The sequence below is a fragment of the Diadema antillarum genome, unplaced genomic scaffold (assembly GCF_040938485.1).
Source record: "Diadema antillarum isolate AM-2024a unplaced genomic scaffold, OU_Dant_1.0 scf00000027, whole genome shotgun sequence".
Classification (NCBI taxonomy): domain Eukaryota; kingdom Metazoa; phylum Echinodermata; class Echinoidea; order Diadematoida; family Diadematidae; genus Diadema; species Diadema antillarum.
The window spans coordinates 201278-220507 of record NW_027270916.1 but is presented as its reverse complement, the minus strand read 5'-3'; the positions used below and the strand labels follow the sequence as shown (position 1 = coordinate 220507).

At 39.0% G+C, this 19230-nt stretch overlaps 2 protein-coding genes across 2 annotated transcripts in view; one reads left to right on the top strand and one right to left on the bottom strand.

Moving 5' to 3' along the window:
- LOC139735313 (pleckstrin homology domain-containing family D member 1-like) overlaps positions 1-1469 on the top strand; it is a 66459-nt gene extending 64990 nt beyond the window's left edge. Inside the window, exon 12 of the mRNA XM_071646070.1 lies at positions 868-1469. Within this exon, the coding sequence (XP_071502171.1) occupies positions 868-1262 (395 nt within the window). The 3' untranslated portion in view covers positions 1263-1469. The remainder of the gene's footprint in view (positions 1-867) is intronic.
- An 8401-nt stretch (positions 1470-9870) lies between these two features.
- LOC139735006 (protein ARV1-like) lies at positions 9871-18361 on the bottom strand. The gene is made up of 6 exons (XM_071645784.1): positions 18184-18361; positions 15709-15828; positions 14158-14311; positions 12904-12985; positions 11280-11428; positions 9871-9986 (listed from the first exon to the last, which is right to left on the bottom strand). The coding sequence occupies exons 1-6, from the start codon at positions 18295-18297 to the stop codon at positions 9871-9873; spliced, it is 735 nt and encodes a 244-aa protein (XP_071501885.1). The 5' UTR covers positions 18298-18361.
- Between the last annotated feature and the right edge of the window lie 869 nt (positions 18362-19230).

Below are 19230 nucleotides of genomic sequence, written 5' to 3'. Positions count from 1 at the left end.
AGTCATTATATACAACATTAATGATGAGTTCTATATTGTCTGTGCAATGTACACAAGTGCATTGCTGTTTAAAAAAGATAGAATGCTGTATGTCACTGGGACTTTTTATGTGATCCTAAAATAGGTATATTCGAAACGATGCAAGTGATATCAGTTTTATGATAGATATCACATCTCCTTCTTTCCTTCTCAGCTGAGAGTAGAAAGTTTTTGATATTTACACCTAATGAATTAAGAGCATAGTATGTTTGAGGTCTATGGTCACTTTGGATGGTTTGTTTCGCAAGTTTGGTAGAAAAAGCCTGTGACTTACGTGTGGACTTGAAAGCCCACCACCTCAATTCTTTTGATATTTATAATCAGTCTTAAAAGACATGCTACATGTAACATATTTGTGGTGTTATGAGGTTTTTCCAGTAATTGTTCAGAACAAGAGGGTCAGTTTAAATATATAAGTATATCACTAGTGGTACTCTGAATACATTGGTCCACATAAACCATATCTGTGTCAGTGGCTTTAAAAAACTATGATGCAGTTTACTATTTAATGGGGATATATATATATACTCTTGTTCGTTTCTAACTGGTCAAATAGAAAAAAAAAAAGAATTAGAGAGCTATAAATATACTGCATTAACAGTCATATGTTTGAGAGATTTCTCTCTCAACCCTTTAAAAATAATGATAATTCTAACAACATTACACACACAAATGACAGTTTTCATTTCAAGTTTGTTCCACTGTGGAACCGATGGAAATGTGAACATAAAAGACAAAGACCTCAAGCAAGTTGCAATGTTTAATCTCATTTATCAGTCACATGGAATCATTTATTAACACTCCCCTTTCTCTGTTTGCCTACGCCAGGTTTTGCCTCGTTCCGCGTGGTGGACTCCCAGAAGCTCCCCTCAGCCTCTACGCTCCGACACTCGCTGGCCATCGGCAGCCACATCGGCGACCACTTCGTCCTGGACCCCAACGGCACCGCGGAGGAGGACCCCACGTCCAGCCCACACCAGACCAGCCTTGACCTCGACCACCTGCCCCTCCTCCTACCAGCAAACAAAGGGGGGCTGACCAGTCCCGGCCCCGTCAAACCACGGCCGGGTAGCAAGCAGAGCTACGACAGCACCGGAAGTGGGGGCGGAGCCGACGACGAGAGCAGCTCCGTCTCCAGCAGCAACACAGAGGGCGGGGCACCCGGCTCGCCCCACCATGGCGATATCGACGACCTCCATGTAGCCTTTGAGCAGAAGATATGAGAGTTGTTGACGTGTTGGATAGGACTTGGTTAGACCAAAGGAGGAAATAATGGGATCTTCATGAGGATGCCAACTGGAATGGAAAAAATTAATACTGTTAGTTCAGGGAGTCTTTTGCTGATTTATTCTTGTTTGTTTGTTTGTTGTTGTATTTTTTAATCTATTAATTCAGAGGTTTTATTCTTTTATGTCTATGTTATGTTTTGTAATTTTTTTAAATGTTTTTCTGTTGTGAGGCTTTGTAAAAACTTAAGCTATTCAAGTGAGGATCTGAGATTATGTAAGCGAGGTAAAAACAGTGGTACATGCATGCTACGATCCACAGCAACTGAGTATTAATAAAAGCGCAATAGTGAAAATTCAAAGTCGGATTGACTGTCATTTTGTCGGCAGCACAAGGAGAAGCGCCCTGCTTAATTTTTTTTTTCCTCCCAAAGCCACGAGATGGATATGGTTCATTTGATAACAAAATAACATTTTCTGGGTGTCATAATACCATACATGTGGTATTGATAAATTTTGGTGCTGCTAATTTCTGAATTTCTCTCCAGGAAGAGAAAACAAAACAAACAAAAGTCCTCTATTCCATCTTAAGGTGCATCGCCCAATATTCGCAATATTCATAAGTGTTGGTAACATTTGCTTTCATCCTTTCCTTTTTTGTATTTCATAATCATACAATGACGGTAATCTAGAATTATTCTTGAAACGGGTCCTGAATCTCCGTACAGTGAAGGCGAAAGCACAACCATTTTCAAAACCTTTGGTATCACACTTTTTTGTCGCTATGAAAATTCGTTACGAAAATACATGTACTTGTGTAAACAAATTGCAAGGAAATCCTCATAAGGATTGGAACTGGCCTACAATTCCAGGTTCGGTGTCAAGCATCCGTAAAAACAGTTTGCAGCGATTGTGAGTTTATGGGTTAATTGTAGCCACAACAGCAACAGGTGTATGACTTCCAACTGATGGGTCTCTGGAAGCTGCTATGATGATAAAGCCAAATCATGCATGTTGCTTTTTTTTCTTCTTATTCTTTTTTTCTTTTTTTGTCAATCAAGCTATTATAGGAGGAGGCATAGTGAAGTAGAACATCATTCCACAGAAATGATGGGATTCATGTCATATTCCAATGAAGGTTCTACAGTTAGGGTCATATAAGAGCAGTTGTTGGACATTCTCAAGCAGTCAAGTTTAGCATGCCCAAGAAATCTTCATTGCTAGGGAAAACAACCGACATTATGTGTGAAAAGAAACTGAAACTAGAGTGGGCTCAGTCAGGCTCCTCGTGGGGGTCCCCCCCCCCTTCCCCAACACTAAAAAGAATTTATGTTATTATGAATTAGCAATGTCCAAGAGATTATGCAGCATATTCTTTATCACAAAGAAGAGGTGTACATGTAGTTGTGTGGGTCTTCAGCCCTAGCACATAAGATGGTTTACACTTACTTATTCTGAAATTTCATGATGTGAGTTGTGACGCTTTAAAAACAGTGATCTAGCATGAAAGCTGTCTGTCTTGATTACAGCTATTGACTGCTGGAGTAACCAATTATTTTCTGCAGCTGACTTTGGGGTCTGCATGCATCAATGGTCCTGGTGTTGGTGTTGTGCCTGTGATACAGGATTATTTGTTGAGCCTGGGTACGGATATTGGGACCTGGCGTATTCCTTGATGGCTTGGACAAGCCTTTTTATTATCCACCATGTTTCGTGTCAGTGTGGCACTTGGTATTAAGACGGTATGCCAAAAGATTTTGGTTCAAAAGCTTTTCCATTTACCACCATATTTCGTGTCAATGTGGCACTTGGTTACATATTAAGACAGCATGCCAAAAGATGTGGGTTCAAACTAACAAGACTATTAACCATGGTGATTTGATGTACAAGGTGTGAAGGTGAATGAGGAAAAAGTAAGCAAGGGTACATAATTGAAAATTGTGTAACTAGGCATGTACGCATGAAGAGTAGAGTATAGTAATCAACAGAGTTGTACACTCTTCATTAGGCACGAAGTGAGAACGTGTGTCATGGGGTTGCAAAGTGTTCCCCCCGACCAGGTCAACTTGGGGGAATTTTCAGTCGTCTCCCATGAATTCAGATGAAATCTATGATTATCTGTCAGAGTTTGTCCGTCAAACTTACAGCAATAAATGGCGAAAATGAAATGTTAGGAAACCAGTGGTGCACGTGATACAGATGTTCATACACTTCCAGACTCTTTATTGATGGTATTAGGTTACAATTTACAGTGGATGTCTGTCTTCTTGTTTATTCATCATACTACTGGCCTTTGATATTGACTTGAGCTTGTGGAAAAATTCTGCTTTCTTTAGCTTGTTATGATCATCATCATCCATTAGAACTTTTCTAGGCCTCAGGCACATACTATAGATTGCGGTGTTGGTGATAGATACATGTATTTGCCTTGAATTTCATCCATCCAGAACATCCATATGATATTATTTATCCTCTGCAACACATGTTATGACTCGTATCACTTAACCCGTGTTTATTGAATTGGTGGTGAACTTTAGTGCTCCATCACTTCAGTACCTGACAGTTGTAGACTGTTGACAAAAATGCACAGTTCGATGTGGCTGAAAAAAATGAGAAATGAGATACTTGTTCAGAAATAAACAATTTGATGTCTTAACTACCTCCTGTCCCCCCCCCCAAAAAAAAAAAAAAAATTCAGTCTAAACAATGTTTTACTATTGGAAACTTCTTTTTTGTAAAACGTGTTATCATGACGTTTTAAATTGACCCCTTGCATTTAAATGCCTAATCTCCCATATGCATGAACATGTCTAAACGGCAAAGCAGATTATGTTAACGCTGTGTCGATGAGGTTGTATACTTTTACATCCTTTTTTTTGTAGTGATTTTTTTGATATATATAGTGGGACCAAGGAAACTAAACCAAGTAAACTTAACTGACCAACTAAACTTCACAATTGTATTTGATATAGGTGGAGTTGGGCGGGAAAACGCTGTATTTTAAACTGGAAAAATTACATTTTGAGTGGGAGACACACCGCCTAGAGTGAGAGACATTAAAATCGAGAGTGGGAGATTTTGCAAAAAAATGGTCTCAAAGTGGGAAAGTTGAAGTCTCTGCCAGTGGTAGAGCTGGCTTTATGACATTTAATGATGCTTGCTTCTGGTACTGAAGGACTTCTACTTGTGTAAATGTTATTTCTGACACACAGGGAAGATAGTGCCTTTTTGAAGCTATGTATATATTGCTTGGATGTAGAATATTCTGTCTTTCACCCCCCCCCCCCCCAAAAAAAAGAGTAAAATAAAAGCCCAACTCACCAATAATTAGTTAGTCTTTTTTTGAAAGAGTGCAGTGCTTTCCTTTGTCTATAACCTTACGACATTGCAGTGTGATTCTGGCTATGATGCCGACAAGCGGCGATGACTGCCTTCTGTTCAAAATGTGCGTTATTGTATCACTGTTATTCACACTGCGGTCGGAAACACATTCAAAGTGCCTGCAAAACCCCTACAAAGAGTTCTTCAGAAGGTAGCTCAGATAGAGAAATGTCACCCTCATTTGAATCCGAGATGCAGCCATGAAGAAGTGAAATGTACTCATTTGACACTTACACTGGCACAGGAGTTTCAGAGAGGTTTTCCATCAGAGGTGTTCATGGAAGATTCCCCCAGTATCTCAGTGTTGGCTATTACACCTGTGTGACCTATGTCCCATTTCATTAAATATGTTAGGATAGCAATTCTTGCCAAAAAGGCTACTTCTCGTAGGAACAGCCAATCAGGAAGCAAGATTTATCATGACAATTGTCTTTGCAGTTTGAGTTCCTGCTGTCATGGCAACTTGTTTTATGAAATGGGGGCCCTGATTTGTATGTACTATGGGCAGTATGTAACATCCTAGAATACAAATTTCTGTCACTATGAGTTTGGTCTCATGTTATGTGCTGCTACACAACTTCAGGTCAAAATGAATGAAGTAAAATAAGCAAATACACATTTATGCATCCAACCTTGGAATTATTTGAAATGTGTATTGGCTCGACTGGACCATTTCCACTCAAATGATAAATACAATCAGGGAATAGCAGGCAAGTGTGAAGAAAACTGAAAGCTACCTACTGTATAACATTGTGTATTTTCATTGAGTCAATGCACAAGCCATGCTTACAGACGCAGTGAGAAAAATAGGGGGCTTTCAGGGTATCTTTTTCATGCTATGCACAATCACTTCATTTCTTAATCAGCATAACACTTTGTTAATTATTATGCACAAGATGTGATGCCTTCATGCCACTTTTCTACTGGTGATATCAAGGTAACACTCTTTTGTGTCTTATTAAAGACCTGCTGGGATCAGTTTGATCAGTTTTATTTATTTGTGGAATATGGATATGTGTAATTATTGTAGGATGGCTGGGGGACACGGGAATTTGTGACAACATAATTTGCAGACATTTCCGTCACACATGAACAATTTTGAGGAGCTATCTTATCGGGCACTTTCCCCGTTTCCGAGACTGAGTGTACATGAGGTGTTTTTTGGGAGTACATGTTATACACCGGACTGTATGGCACAAATTAGACATCAAACTACAGGTTGGACTTTCAAATCATTGTGATATCGTGCATTTGGCCACTTCAATCCATACTGTCTCACTCCCTATATACAGCTTGTGGGGTATAATGACCAAGGCATGGACAGAAACTTTGATTTTTTTTTGTGTTTGTGTGGTGTTTAGGATTTGTTGTTTGTCTTTTTTTTTTTAATGAGGAACTTAACAGTAGCTGCATCCACCACACATCTCAGAATTTTTTTACAGCTGCCTTAATGATCCCAAATGTAAGTTTGTAGATAAATGTGCCTTGTTTTATTGCATATTGAAATACTGTGATCGTACAGGTGCTTGACTTTCCGTATTTAATGTGTGTACCTTTCTTTTTTTTCTTATTGTTCACATTTATTTATTTTTCAATTTTGTGTCTTTATATGGTTACCTAAGCCAAACCTTTTTTGTTTGTTTGTATATTACATGAGATCATGTACATGCACCCAGTTGGGGACAAAGAATTATAGATGGAAAACTATTTTTGTATAACCAAGGATGCAAGATATGTAAATAGGACATACATGACTAGTGATTGTATAAAAAAAAAGTGGAATAAGATTAGGTTATTTTGCCTTATGATTTGAAATGGACCTCTATTATCAAGTGTCAAATATGTAAATCATGTGATAATTTGTTTTAAAGTGAAGATTGTATATATTCCTTAATTGCATTGCAGACTTTTGCAAAGACCAATCTATTAAAAAAAAGGAAAGAAACATGAAAGGAACATGATGTTGAAATGAGTTGTGTGTTTTTTTCTGTTTCATGCATTTTTCAAAACATGGATGCATACGCTTGGAGGTTACTCATGGTGTTTTGACATAGGTCTAGCTGGATAAGCAGAGACTTGGTGTAAAGTGTGTGTGTGTGTGTGTGTGTGTGTGGGTGTGGGTGTGGGTGTGTGTGTGTGTGTGTGTGTTTGTGCAGCATTGTATAGCTGCATATTAAGTGAGGACATTGTATAAATCATGAGAAACAGTATTTGGTCACATATGCCATCACACACACACACACACACACACACACACTCACTCACTCACTCACTCACTCCTGGCAGTACAGGGAAGCCCTGTAATAACAAGGTCACCTGCAACACCAAATTTATGATACCTCATTATAACCAGTACTTCATACGAAAAAAGATCAGATATTTATAATACAGTACAGGAATATTGGGAATCGCTGAACTCACCTCATTATCTAAAGGTGTTGCCTTGTAAGTGAGCTTATTACAGCCTTGCAAACTTTTTGATTGATTAATATTCCCTATTGTCTTTTTATGGAAGCTGTAGATTTCATACTGCAGGAATTTTTAAGACAGCTTGGACATACAGTGCACTCCCGTTATAACGAAATGCTCGTGACCGGCAGTTTTCTTTCGTTATAACAAAATTTTGTTATAACCGAACAAGTACAATATATAACGAAAACAAGGAAAACACGCATATATTATAATATTCTGTTTGTTGAACATTCATCATACACTGGAAAGCTATGTAAAATGGGATGGCACCTTTTTAATTTCGTTTAAATATTAGGCCCTACATTTAAAAGAGAGCAAAATGCTGTTTGTATTGTCACACATGTATAGAAAATGATGGCTTAGGATTCAGTTACAGTTTGCTCATCCAATTCGTTTCTTACTAAAGTTCGTTCAAAGGCTCCTAATTCAGAAGTTTCGCCTATCCCGGGATTCCGAATGTTTGTTCATCTGAAGCTTCAATCTTCTGAAGATTCGTTATTCCGAAAGTTCATAATTTAGATAGAAATACATTGTTCATTTCCCGAAAGTTCTTTGATCGGAAAATAAAATGAGGTTCCTCATTCCAAAGGTTTGTAAATCAAAAACTGAGAAAGGTTTTCTATTCCGAAGATTTGTTGTTTCGAAGGGTTTTTAATCCGAAAATGAAATAAAGTTCGTTATTCCGAAGAAGGTTTGTCAATCAAAAAATGAGAAGGGTTAGTTATTTCGAAGGTTCAGTTATCTTAAGATGATCATAAGGTTTGTAATTCCTAAGTTTTGTTAGTGGAGTCGCCTTTTTCACTTTTGGATGAACGAAACTTTTTTTTTTTAATGTTCCGATTAATGAACGTTTGGAATTCCTATCAATTTTGGACTAACGAACTGTCGTAATAAGAACCATATTTCGAACCTTATTAATAACAAACCTTTGGAATAACGCCAGAATGTTTCGTAATGACAAACCCTACTTCATTTCCAAACTAACAGACATTTTAGGTTATCAGAACCTCTGTGTTTTGTAATAAAGAACCTTCGGAAACGAACCTTATTTCATTTAAGATTATTGTATTACAATAATGCAAGTTCTCCTCGGAAACTGCATGACACATGGAGCGAACACACAGTGATGTGAAGCGTTCGCCCACGCAGAGACGCTATAAATGCTCGTTCCGCTACTTATTTTCGAAAGCAATCCGCATTTCGTTATAACGGAGCACATTTCTTTTGTTTTTCTTTGTCAGTGGCACTCAGAAAAGACTTCGTTATAACGAAAATTTCGCTATAACCGTGTTCGTTATAACAGGAGTGCACTGTATATAAGTCTGTACACAGTTGTATTGCTTATGGAGAAACTTGAGAGTTTTAAACAACTATACTTGGAGGATACTGTCCCCTGACAAGCAACCAGCAACATACAACAGTCATTCCCTACCAGCGCTACATTATGTGCAAGCAAAGATAACCACTCAGGGGAAATTTAAAGGCATGAGATCAACATACACTCCTCATATGGTGTAGTGATACTGCACGTTTATTCTTTTTTCTCAAGAAATTATGAAATAGAATTCCAAGATATAATTGATGTATCTATCAGGGACAACAGAAGGAAAAAGTGCACCAAACTATGAAATGTCCCATCGTCTGATAGACCATAAAATTATTTTACAATTTGAGCTAAGTTCCAACCGGTGTTTACCATGAAGTAAAGAGTAAACAAAATGTAGTTCTCAATGGATAAAGTTATATATTTTGATGCTTTCGATGTTGGGGTGTAGCCATGCAGCCTTGCATTGTCATGTAGAGCAATACAAAATTCTTCCTAAGGACTCATATGATCTGGCTAACTTACATCAGATTAAATCAAATCAACTGATGAGAGTCTCTTGCTGACATTGTAATAGCCCTAAAGATGTCCTTTCAACATCACTATTTTGATGATGAAACACATGACGTTTTCATTCAGAATACCCCCCAAAACAGGTCACTGAAATTGTTTTATCCCTGCAACCCTTGTGCCTTCAAAAAATCTGAGCATTGTACATAAGTGGGATTTCATGTTTTGGGGGGGTTTGGTTTTTTTTTTTTTTTTCCAGCAGGCTTCAGACTCCATTCCCTCAAGGCCCTGCTTCCCCAAGGCCCTAAACTTGCCTGAAAGCCAAGATGTCTGAAGAAGTGTTCCACATACAGTGAACAGGAACTCAGAAATTATTTACAGTAAAACAGTGATTGAGCGCATACTCGTAACTGCTTGAGTGCACGTTGTTAAATTATGGCCTTTTTGCACACCTGTGCATGTTCGTGCATGTTGGCAAGAAAATAGAGTACACACGTGACTCATATCAGCCCTTATGATTAGCTACATTCTTGAACCCATTTCATATACCACCATGACCATCCGACCACCGACACAATAATGAGACCTTCCATCGCCTGCCCGACAGAAGGGCCCTAGCATAAAATTTTGACTCAAAATCAATTTTGGTTTGTGACACAACTTGACAGAGTTTTGAAAGCTCTTTCATATGATGTGACCATCCTTTCTTTTGATTTTTTGAGCACGCAAGCCTTACAGCTCCTCTACTGGGCAGGTTACAGTTCTTTCCTCCACGTGCACAAGCAGCAATGATGGATTGTGGGTCTCGGGACAAAACGTTTCTGCAGTCGACCCACTGTGGTGAGAGGGAGGATACACTTCTCGTCTGGATGGTCGACCAGAGGATGATGGTCACTCGATTCCGACCTCTGGTGGTCATCAACCCGGCAGAAGCATTTTCTCCACGACTGGTGTGACCTGCCCCAGCAGGAGCTCTGTCGTGAAGCCGCATAGGACGAGCAGGAGACTTGTGGCATGATGGCAGTCTAGTATGACTGCACAAAGAGAGAAAGAGAGAGAGATTTAATCAATCCTTGTCTCATAAAGAAAAGAGACAATGTATTACTACATTTCCAATTTCCGGAGAACAGCCTTTCTCTGATTGTGGAAAAATTGTTATTTATCTTCACCTTCCCCCCCCCCCCCCCCCCCCCCCCTTAATACCTCATTCTTCATTTCTCTGTAAATCACACTGACTAAACATCCTGTCTCAATGAATCAAATTATTAAAATAAAACCCCTCACAAATACTACAAAACATTACCTCTCAGCAAATCTTGTGTCACTGCAAATGGATCAGTTCACCAGTAAACATGATTCTACTTTTAAGTCATGTGAACAAATCAAGTCTCAAGACACTACATTTCTGTGGTTTGGTGCTGCATATTTTTCTAATTTTTCTATTCATTCGCTGAGTTTCATTTGGTAGAGACAAAGATTTTCTTTCATTTGAGCTCAATGTTGATCACATATAATTGTATCAGTTGTAGAATTCCCAAATGCTCTTCAGTGCTACATCTATAAGGCAAAAAAAAAAAAAATGTTGTATTGGCGTAACATGAGATTTTCAAATAGGGTTGGGCGGGCGGATTTTTTATTTTTATTTTTTGCTACCTGTATTTTACGTGTAAAACTCATATTTAACAAAACCCCATTCGATAGAGAGGGTCTGTTGCATCCAAAGTTTGTTATATCACCGGTTTAAAAGCCGTCACAACATACCGGTCAGAATATGAACGAACAAATTCCTGGGCTAAATTACCCAGCGCCACAGATAAATCGATTCTCCGAATAATATTAAATAAAATCTTCAAACCGGACTTGCCAGTCGCCGACACGCTGTACTGCGCAGCCATTTTCCGACACCAGCTGTTGTCGTTGTTGTTTTTGATAATTCGCAAACCCGTATCGCGCCCTCTCTTGGTAAAAACGATGTATTTCCTTCTTTTTTTTGTTGAAAAGTTCAGGGTCGGGTTTTTTTCAGGGTCGAGCGGGTTACGCCAATACAACAATTATTTTTTTTTGGCCTAATTGAAGTTCTTATTTCTCTCTCTGAAGTGGGAAAAGTTCTGTACTCTTCTTTTTGATTTCATGTAGACTGTTAAACTTCTGCTGATGAACGCTGTAGCGTTGACAGGTGGAAATTTTGGGGGTTTCCCATTGTAATATTCCATATTGAGATAAAAAAATTCTACATCAATTTAAGATAATGTCCACAGAAAAATACCCCCAGACGTTGCGGGGTCACAGCTGTGCTCGATTTGTACAGTACACAGCTGAAGAACTACCTGCAACAGCTCTTGTGCTGGCGGCCGCCATGAAAAGCTTGGTCAAGAGGTAGGTGGTGAAGACGTGATTCTCGCCCCAGATGACCGCTGGGATGACCAGGAGCTTGCCGGCCGAGGACAGGAGGAGGGCTCGCAGAAGGCAGGAGTACCTGGCCAGTGAATAGAAAGGGAGAGGTTTTAGGTCTTTCTCTGTATGCAACCATCAGACTCGGAGAACAAATAATGTAAAACCAGAAGTATTCGCGTGCATTTTTAATTTCATGAATTTCCAAGATTTTTTCCAATTTCCCAGAGCCAAGATTTGCAACATTAAAATGAACACAAAAGTTCTTGTCTACACTATATACATTGAATTTCCGTGGCAATTCGAGAATATTATTCATGGCACAAAAAAGGCCGTTGGCTCTAATTTGTGAAAACTTCATGCTGTGAATAATTCTGTTAATACAGTACACATACACAATAACAATCTGCCTGTACTGTAGAGGAACAGGACAACACTACAAACCTTACTAAAATCTCTACCAAAGTGGAGGTGATGGGAAAATACTAGCATTTAATAACAAAAACAAGGAAGATGTAAGCTACTGTGTATCATTTGGCAAAATGATGGTATTGGCAGACATTCAAGTATCTTGTATAATTATGATCTTTCTAAGTTTTCATATTGCTTATTTCACTACATGTGGAGTCTCATACCAGTGTCAGCTTCGATTTCATTGAAATAAACATGCCGATATTTATGTCTTCATTACCATACCGAACATAATTAGTGTATGTAACTTCAGAATACTGTAAAAGTAAAAATTTTCATGCAAGATATTTTTTGCACTCAGCTGAGTAAGAAGAATTTCATGTGATTTGAATTTCATGTATGGCCACAACAATCGAGCAAGCACTTTGAACAGCTCAACACTGCCATGGGGTTGAGGGCTTTAGCAGCAACATACTACTATGGCAAGAGGTAACTAGTCTGCATTGTGACAGCAAATTCACTCATGCTCCAGGATTATTAAAATTGAAGAAAACTACAAAATACAACATAACAGTATATCCCTACAATATACCTACCTTGAGATCAAAGATATGAAATTAGATAAAAAATGACAAGAAAAAACAAAAACAAAAACAAAAACAAAACCCTACAATATACCTACTTTTAAATCAGAGACATAAATTACATTACATGTAACGATAAAAAAAAAAAATTGCACTTTTATTTTTGCACTAGTTTCATGTTGTGCCATATGCAAGAACATTTCCACTTTTTAGCAATGCAAATAAGTTGACTGTAATCTAACACATATGTGCAGAAGCCCTTTACACCATCAGTCCTGAAATTTAGTCTAATAGACTGGACCATGGTAAAATGTTGGTGACAAATGTTTATATCAGAGGTATATGTGATGAGCAAGCAGATGACATTTGATCAGAGCACTGACAACATAGACAGGTTTGCCTTCTTTACAGAATCACAAACCAACAAACATACAGACATTTGCAATGTTTTGATATCACACCAATGATTCCATACTGCTACCACAAACCTATAACAGTGCAGTTGTTAAACTGTCAACAAAAAGAGATATGGAGAATAAATGAGAGAAAGGACAGAACCACATACCCTGACGGCCAGAGGTCTGTATGTGTGTATTTTGCATATATCCAACACATGCCGATCACACCGAGCATAAAGCCAGCCAGCTCTGAATGTGAGAAAAAAAAAATGCCGATAGAGATGGGTAATCCACTGATGACATATCTGCAATCGACACATACATATTGGAAAACGGAAGAAACAGAAGACTCTAGCATCATCATCTTTGTGTAAACCCAACAGATCAAGGACATCTGAAAAGATATAAGGACATCTGTAAGTGCATCACAATACCCAACAAAACGTCGGACACACTGATTTTGTGCGAGGAGTCAAAACAGATGAAATGGGCCAACCTACTCAATCTTGAGTTTTTCATATTTTCTGAAAGAGCAGGTCTCCTTCTACATCTATGTTTGGGATCATGAAATAAACGGGAAATTGTGTTTTTAGCAGTTTTTCTCGAACGCTTTTTTTTTTTGTAGAATAATGTGATTAGGTTATTTAGGTCTGTCTTAGAGAGTCCCCTTTCCATTTCTTAAAAACCCTTTATATCTTCACTTTCAACTCAACTTTTGAAAGGATAATGCTACTGCTTTGAAAGTTGGCACTAGTCATGAACAAAATGTGTTAAAAGAGCATGATCAATTTTGGCGTAATCTGATAATCCCTTCATTATTCTTGCTATGAAGTTTTACATCCTGTTTTTTGTTCCATTCAAGCACAAGTCAGGGCCTCTTTTCATCAGCACACTTTTCTAGAGTGTGTGCTTTCTTTCACAGGTTCCGGCTTCCTCCTTCTTCCTACACAAAAGCAGGAAATGGAATGCACTCAAGGAGGATCCATCTGACTTCCCATCACTTGATGCCTTCCAAAAGGCATTACAGGAAGTCAAACTGTAGCAAATATTCCTTCCATTTATTTTTTCAACTGCACCTCACTGTAAATATGTGCGATGAGAGCCTATCTGCGCTCATGGTTTTATTGATACATGTGATCCACTCTGCAGTGTGATGACTCCTCAGACCCTGAAGGATACACTACAAATTGAAGAAGAAGAAGAATCTGCTCACTGAAAATTCAAATCTAATTCTGGACCTTAGAAATGCAGAGGTTGTACAATATCTTTGCTTTTATTGATACCACTGCTGTCAACAAGTAATGATTTTACATTTTCGATGATATTACAAATCCTTTTTCAAAATAGGGCTTGTCAAAACTGTACATCCCCCCACGTCCAAATAAAAGAGAAAAGCCAATACAAACAAAGAAGACTGTTACCTAGGCCAGCCACAAGAAACATGGCATAGAAGTCCCACTGGAGGGCGTAGTGGAGGAAGGGACGGCTATCATCCTGGTTGGAGTCACCGGATGAGTGGGCCCACTTCATATAGGCATCACACAGCAAGCAGACGATGGAGATTCGCCAGTGGAACTGAAATGAGAGTGATGCATATACCACTATACAATGTAGATACATACAATGTAATTGAATGAAGCACGATATTTTACATTCTGGGGTTGTGACTCTCTCACACATGGGACCTCCATTTTATGTCCTGTCTTTATTAAATCGGGACAGAGTGTTTCGCCTCTTACTAGTGGAGATGACATGACAACAAGTGGCATTGTTCAACAAGATTCACTGGGACTCAAACCCAGGCCATTTGATTGCAAGGTAGACACGCTACTGACTAAGCCACCTCTTCCTCCATGCTATTCAACTACAACTCACTCAGAGCACCCCTTGTCTCTCCTCCCCCCCCCCCCCCCCCCTTTATTGTCCTTGGTGTCCCAAGAGTTAAATCCAGCTTTAATATCAAACCATTTCTTCACACTGCATCTTCCTTCTGAAAGTTTTCCGGTGTTATATTGTCAAGTGGATGTGCAATGTAATGGCAAATACACAAGTTGAAACCTCTCTCTCTCCTTCAGCTGTTGACATCACAGACATCTTCAACCAGCCTGAGGATGGGCTGATTTTGCAATAACACACATTTCCCATAGACACCTGCCAAAGTATACATGGGACTAGTCTTAAACGGGTTAAAAGAAATGATAAATGCTAGATCTACTGTACATACATGGTGGTTGTTCGTTGTGTTGGCCTGTCTTTATCCATTATTTTTCACTGTCTTTATACAGGGCTCGACACTAACGGTGGCCCGGGGTCACCAAAAATGAAAGTCGGGCCACCAAATTTAAAAAAAGGGCAAATTTTTTGAAAAGTATGTCAATAAATTTGTAACTTTTTGCGCCGGAAATTAGCAGTTAAATTTGTTCAAAGGATGGATGAAAAGGACTGAATGAATGCCTGAGAGTGAGTGTTGCAAGTTTGTTGAAGTTTATTTATGAGTAGATATGTCCAACTTCTAATTCTTAATATCATAAATCTTAAATATTTGACTCATTTAAAAAAAAGGACTTTAAATGGTTTTATTGTTTTTTTTTCGGGACACCAAATTTTTCTCTCGGGCCACCAAAAACTTGAAATTTTGGATTTTGGATTTAAACGAAAAAGTTAGTGTCGAGCCATGCTTTATATGTCGTGCATTACACTCTCAAGCACATCACATTCCCCGGCTGTTTATGAAGGACATGAAATTTTTAGAGCTTTAGATTTGAATGAAAGAGAAAGTTTGAGGTATTTTGTTGCTTCAAAAATGAAAACGACAGAAGTGATTTCATTCAAAGGGTTTACTTTACTGAAATTACACTACTGTGAAGTGTGAACAGAATTATTTGATAGATCCATAATGAGCTCATGTTCAATAAGGAGATGAAGAATGGAGGACCACAGAAGAATACAGTGAAGGACAGCATCAAACATACCGATATGACATTATTAAATAGAATGTGGCGGTAAGCTTGAGGCTTGAATAGCAGTGCGTCCAGTAGAATGATGACTGGGTCAAACTCCACGTACTTGTCCACAACTTGCTTGCAGCTCACCTGAAAATGGCATAAAAAATACAACACAACATGACAGATGTACACGATAGATGAAACGGATCCCTCTTTAAAAAACAAAAACAAAAACAAAAACAAAACATTGTTTAAAGAAAGATATGAATAAATATTCAAGTATTGATAAAAAGTACACCTAGTACTACACTTATTTTTCATTAAATAACAAACAGTACTTCCCCCATCAACTAAGCTGTGTTGCTGTATAACATAAATACAAAAAACTGACAGATATCGAACACAACAACTTAGATCATCAAGCAGTGTAGATGACCCATAGTCCCAATGTTTCAGTCCAGATAGCCATGCTTCTTCTCAGACTACTTGGGAAACTGATGACACTCACATCTAGCAGGATTGAGCACTGTCTCTTCCACTACTTGTTGTGTCAACACTCGGACTCCAAGTCGGCCAAAGTCTACAAGAGCCTTCTCCTCCACCAATGTGATCTTCCCCCCTTCGAGTATGATCATTAATGTACCCATTACTTATCAGCAATGGAAAAGGATCACCACAGCAGCAATCCCGGGTGATAGAGAAGGCAAGTCCATAACTATACACAGTCTGGTCGGGCTAGCAAGTCCATAGAAGCCACAGTCACCAAATCCGCTCTCCATTTCCTCAGTTTCCTGGAACTTGCACGGCAATTACTCTACTCTCTGCTTGACTCATCTGATACTCCCTCCACCAGGCCATACCAAAATATAAAACCTGGTGGTGTCTACCCCACAAACACCTGTCTTTCCTTGGTGATTGGGAGGACCAGGCGTCCCCATCAGACCAAAGATAAAACCATCACGTCATAGATTCTACATCTCCTTGGGAATTTCATGCTCTTCACCGAGGAGAGGAAAACATCAAGTCACACCTCCAAGAAAGCACGCAGCAGCTGCTCTCCAAGAAACTTTTAGGCAAGAGAACACTTCTACTTCGGTACTTGACAGGATCCATCACTCTGAATGTAGCGTCGAGGGGACTAGTGAGTGTCCTGTGCAGTGCAGACAGATGGTGCTTATAATACAAGGTGCAAGTAAAAAGGCCACATCATTTAGTGGTTGAGTGATGTGAGTGCACCCTTGAAGGCTTCTATTGATGTGGATGCTGATTGGGAGCGCATTCCATGCCAGTATAGTCCTCGGATAAAAGGAGCTCTGGTATAGCCGGAGATGAGCTCTAATACCATAATGATGGAGTTTTAGCAAAAGTCGTTCATGGGGCACCCGGTCGAAAGCTTTTGAGAAGTCAAGAGCGATTGCATCAACCTGGTCCTTTTGGTCCAAGGAGAAGGTAAGATCTTGTGCTGTTTGAATAAGAACAGAACTTATTGCCAATCTCACTAGGAACAGATGACCCTAACTAGACCACACTGCCCTGGATTTCCACATATTCTTAATTTTCCGTTCATTTCCTTGCCGACATGCACATTATCATAGTTTATACATTCTTCTCTGGCGATTTAAACTTGTTCACAATTCTTGCATGACCAAGCCTGTCTTCTTTGTCTTCTCTGTTCTTTTGAGTTTTTGCCATTTCTTGTTCTACATAAGACTAGACAGGAAGATCCGTCTGTCCGGAGGAGTCTTTTATTTTTTTGATGTTATCGCCCTCCTTTAGGGGATTCCGTGAAGCCAGACGCAGTCTCCGCGGAACATATCCTCGACGACTAACCCCGGCGCGGGGCGCTGTATACGGTACGTATTGGGGTCGCTGCTGCGGTTATTCGACAACCAGATACAGACTGATCTTTTGGTCAACTTCAAGACATAATCCTGACCACCTCAGCGTATATTTTAATCACACCTTTTTGTAAAGAGTTCTGTATGTATCGGTAAATTTACCCCCACTAATAAAATCTAGTTACCACTCTACACTACCTAGGCAGAAAAATCCATCAGTCCAGAGGAGTTTTTTTTTTCAGTTTTTTTTTTAACATTTCAGCTGTTGGCATATGCACGGATAAATTTTACATACACGCAGCGCACACATAAATTTAATACTTGGCAAACAGTCGGGACAGTGTGCATCTGTGGCATTAATTGTGCCTTAGGAGTATACTACTAGTTACTTCTGTACTACTAGTGTAGAGCGGTATCATGGGTATGACAAAATATATGTAGCAGCGGGGGTAAACTTAGATTTAATTTACAAAAGGAACTCGATAACTCTTGCCACTCTTTTTCTCCAGGACTGGAGGAACTCGACATGCTCAACAGAAGGCGGTGGGATATTAGTGATTCAATAAACTAGGTCAGGAGACATCCAGACACAGCTGTACCATTTCCGTTGTATAAATCTAGGCCTACGCTCTACATATGATCGTCCTTATCATTGTTAACTTACACAGTGAGATATTTTGATGATTCCGTTACCATATTCGCGATGAACCTCCTCTGCGGAACTCCCACATTCGATGCATCGAAATTGGGATTTAACGCGTTCATCACTATCAGGCATTACGACTTTCTGGTGATACACACACTGACTTCCGACTTGTGAATCGCTTGTTTATCGTTACATTTACAGTAATGTGTCAGTAACTGCAGTAAAAATTTTATATGGCTGGATTTCCCCTCACGTCTAACGTCTGCCCACTACTAAACTACATACAGAAATCCTAACACGTGGGCACGTGTGTTGTGCTTTCTGTGCGTCGGATCCAGCTGTGCTGGGCATGTCTGTGCTGCAGCTTGAGTAGAGAAGTTTCGGTCACAGCGTTGAGGGCGTTTGCTGCTAATACAAAAGTACATTTTGCACTACTTAGTACTAGAAGACTACCCCTAGAAATAGTAATTGTACGGTATTGAGAAGGGAAACAAAAAATGAGAAAAAAATAAGACCATCATAAACTCACATACTTCTCAAGAGACGTCCCCTTTCTTTTTCTTCTGCTTGTTTCTGCTTGTTGTTCTTCTCTTTTGTCATCATCATCATCATCATCATCATCATCATCATCATCGTCATCATCATCATCATCATTATTATCTTCTTCTTATTATTATTTTCTTCTTCTTTCTCTATAGGCCTGATTCTTCTCTTCCTTTCTCGTCTTTTTCTTCCTCCTCCATTATCCTTCTTTCCCTCATCATGTCCCTTTGTATAACCATACGGGGTAATAAATATTAAGACTGATTGTATCATTTTTTTTTTTATTATAATCATTTTCAGGATATCACTATTCTAACATTTCTCCAGTCCAGTCTCAGTGTATTATACCTTCTAAATGGATAACGCAAATGCAAGCATCTGCACATTCGAATCATAAACAGTTCGTGATTCATAAAAGAATCCTATCATATAATATGTTTGCTTCTTGCTATATGAATCTCAGTTTTTTTTTTTTTTATCTCTATATCTCTCGAAGCGTGGAGCCTATAATTATATTGTATG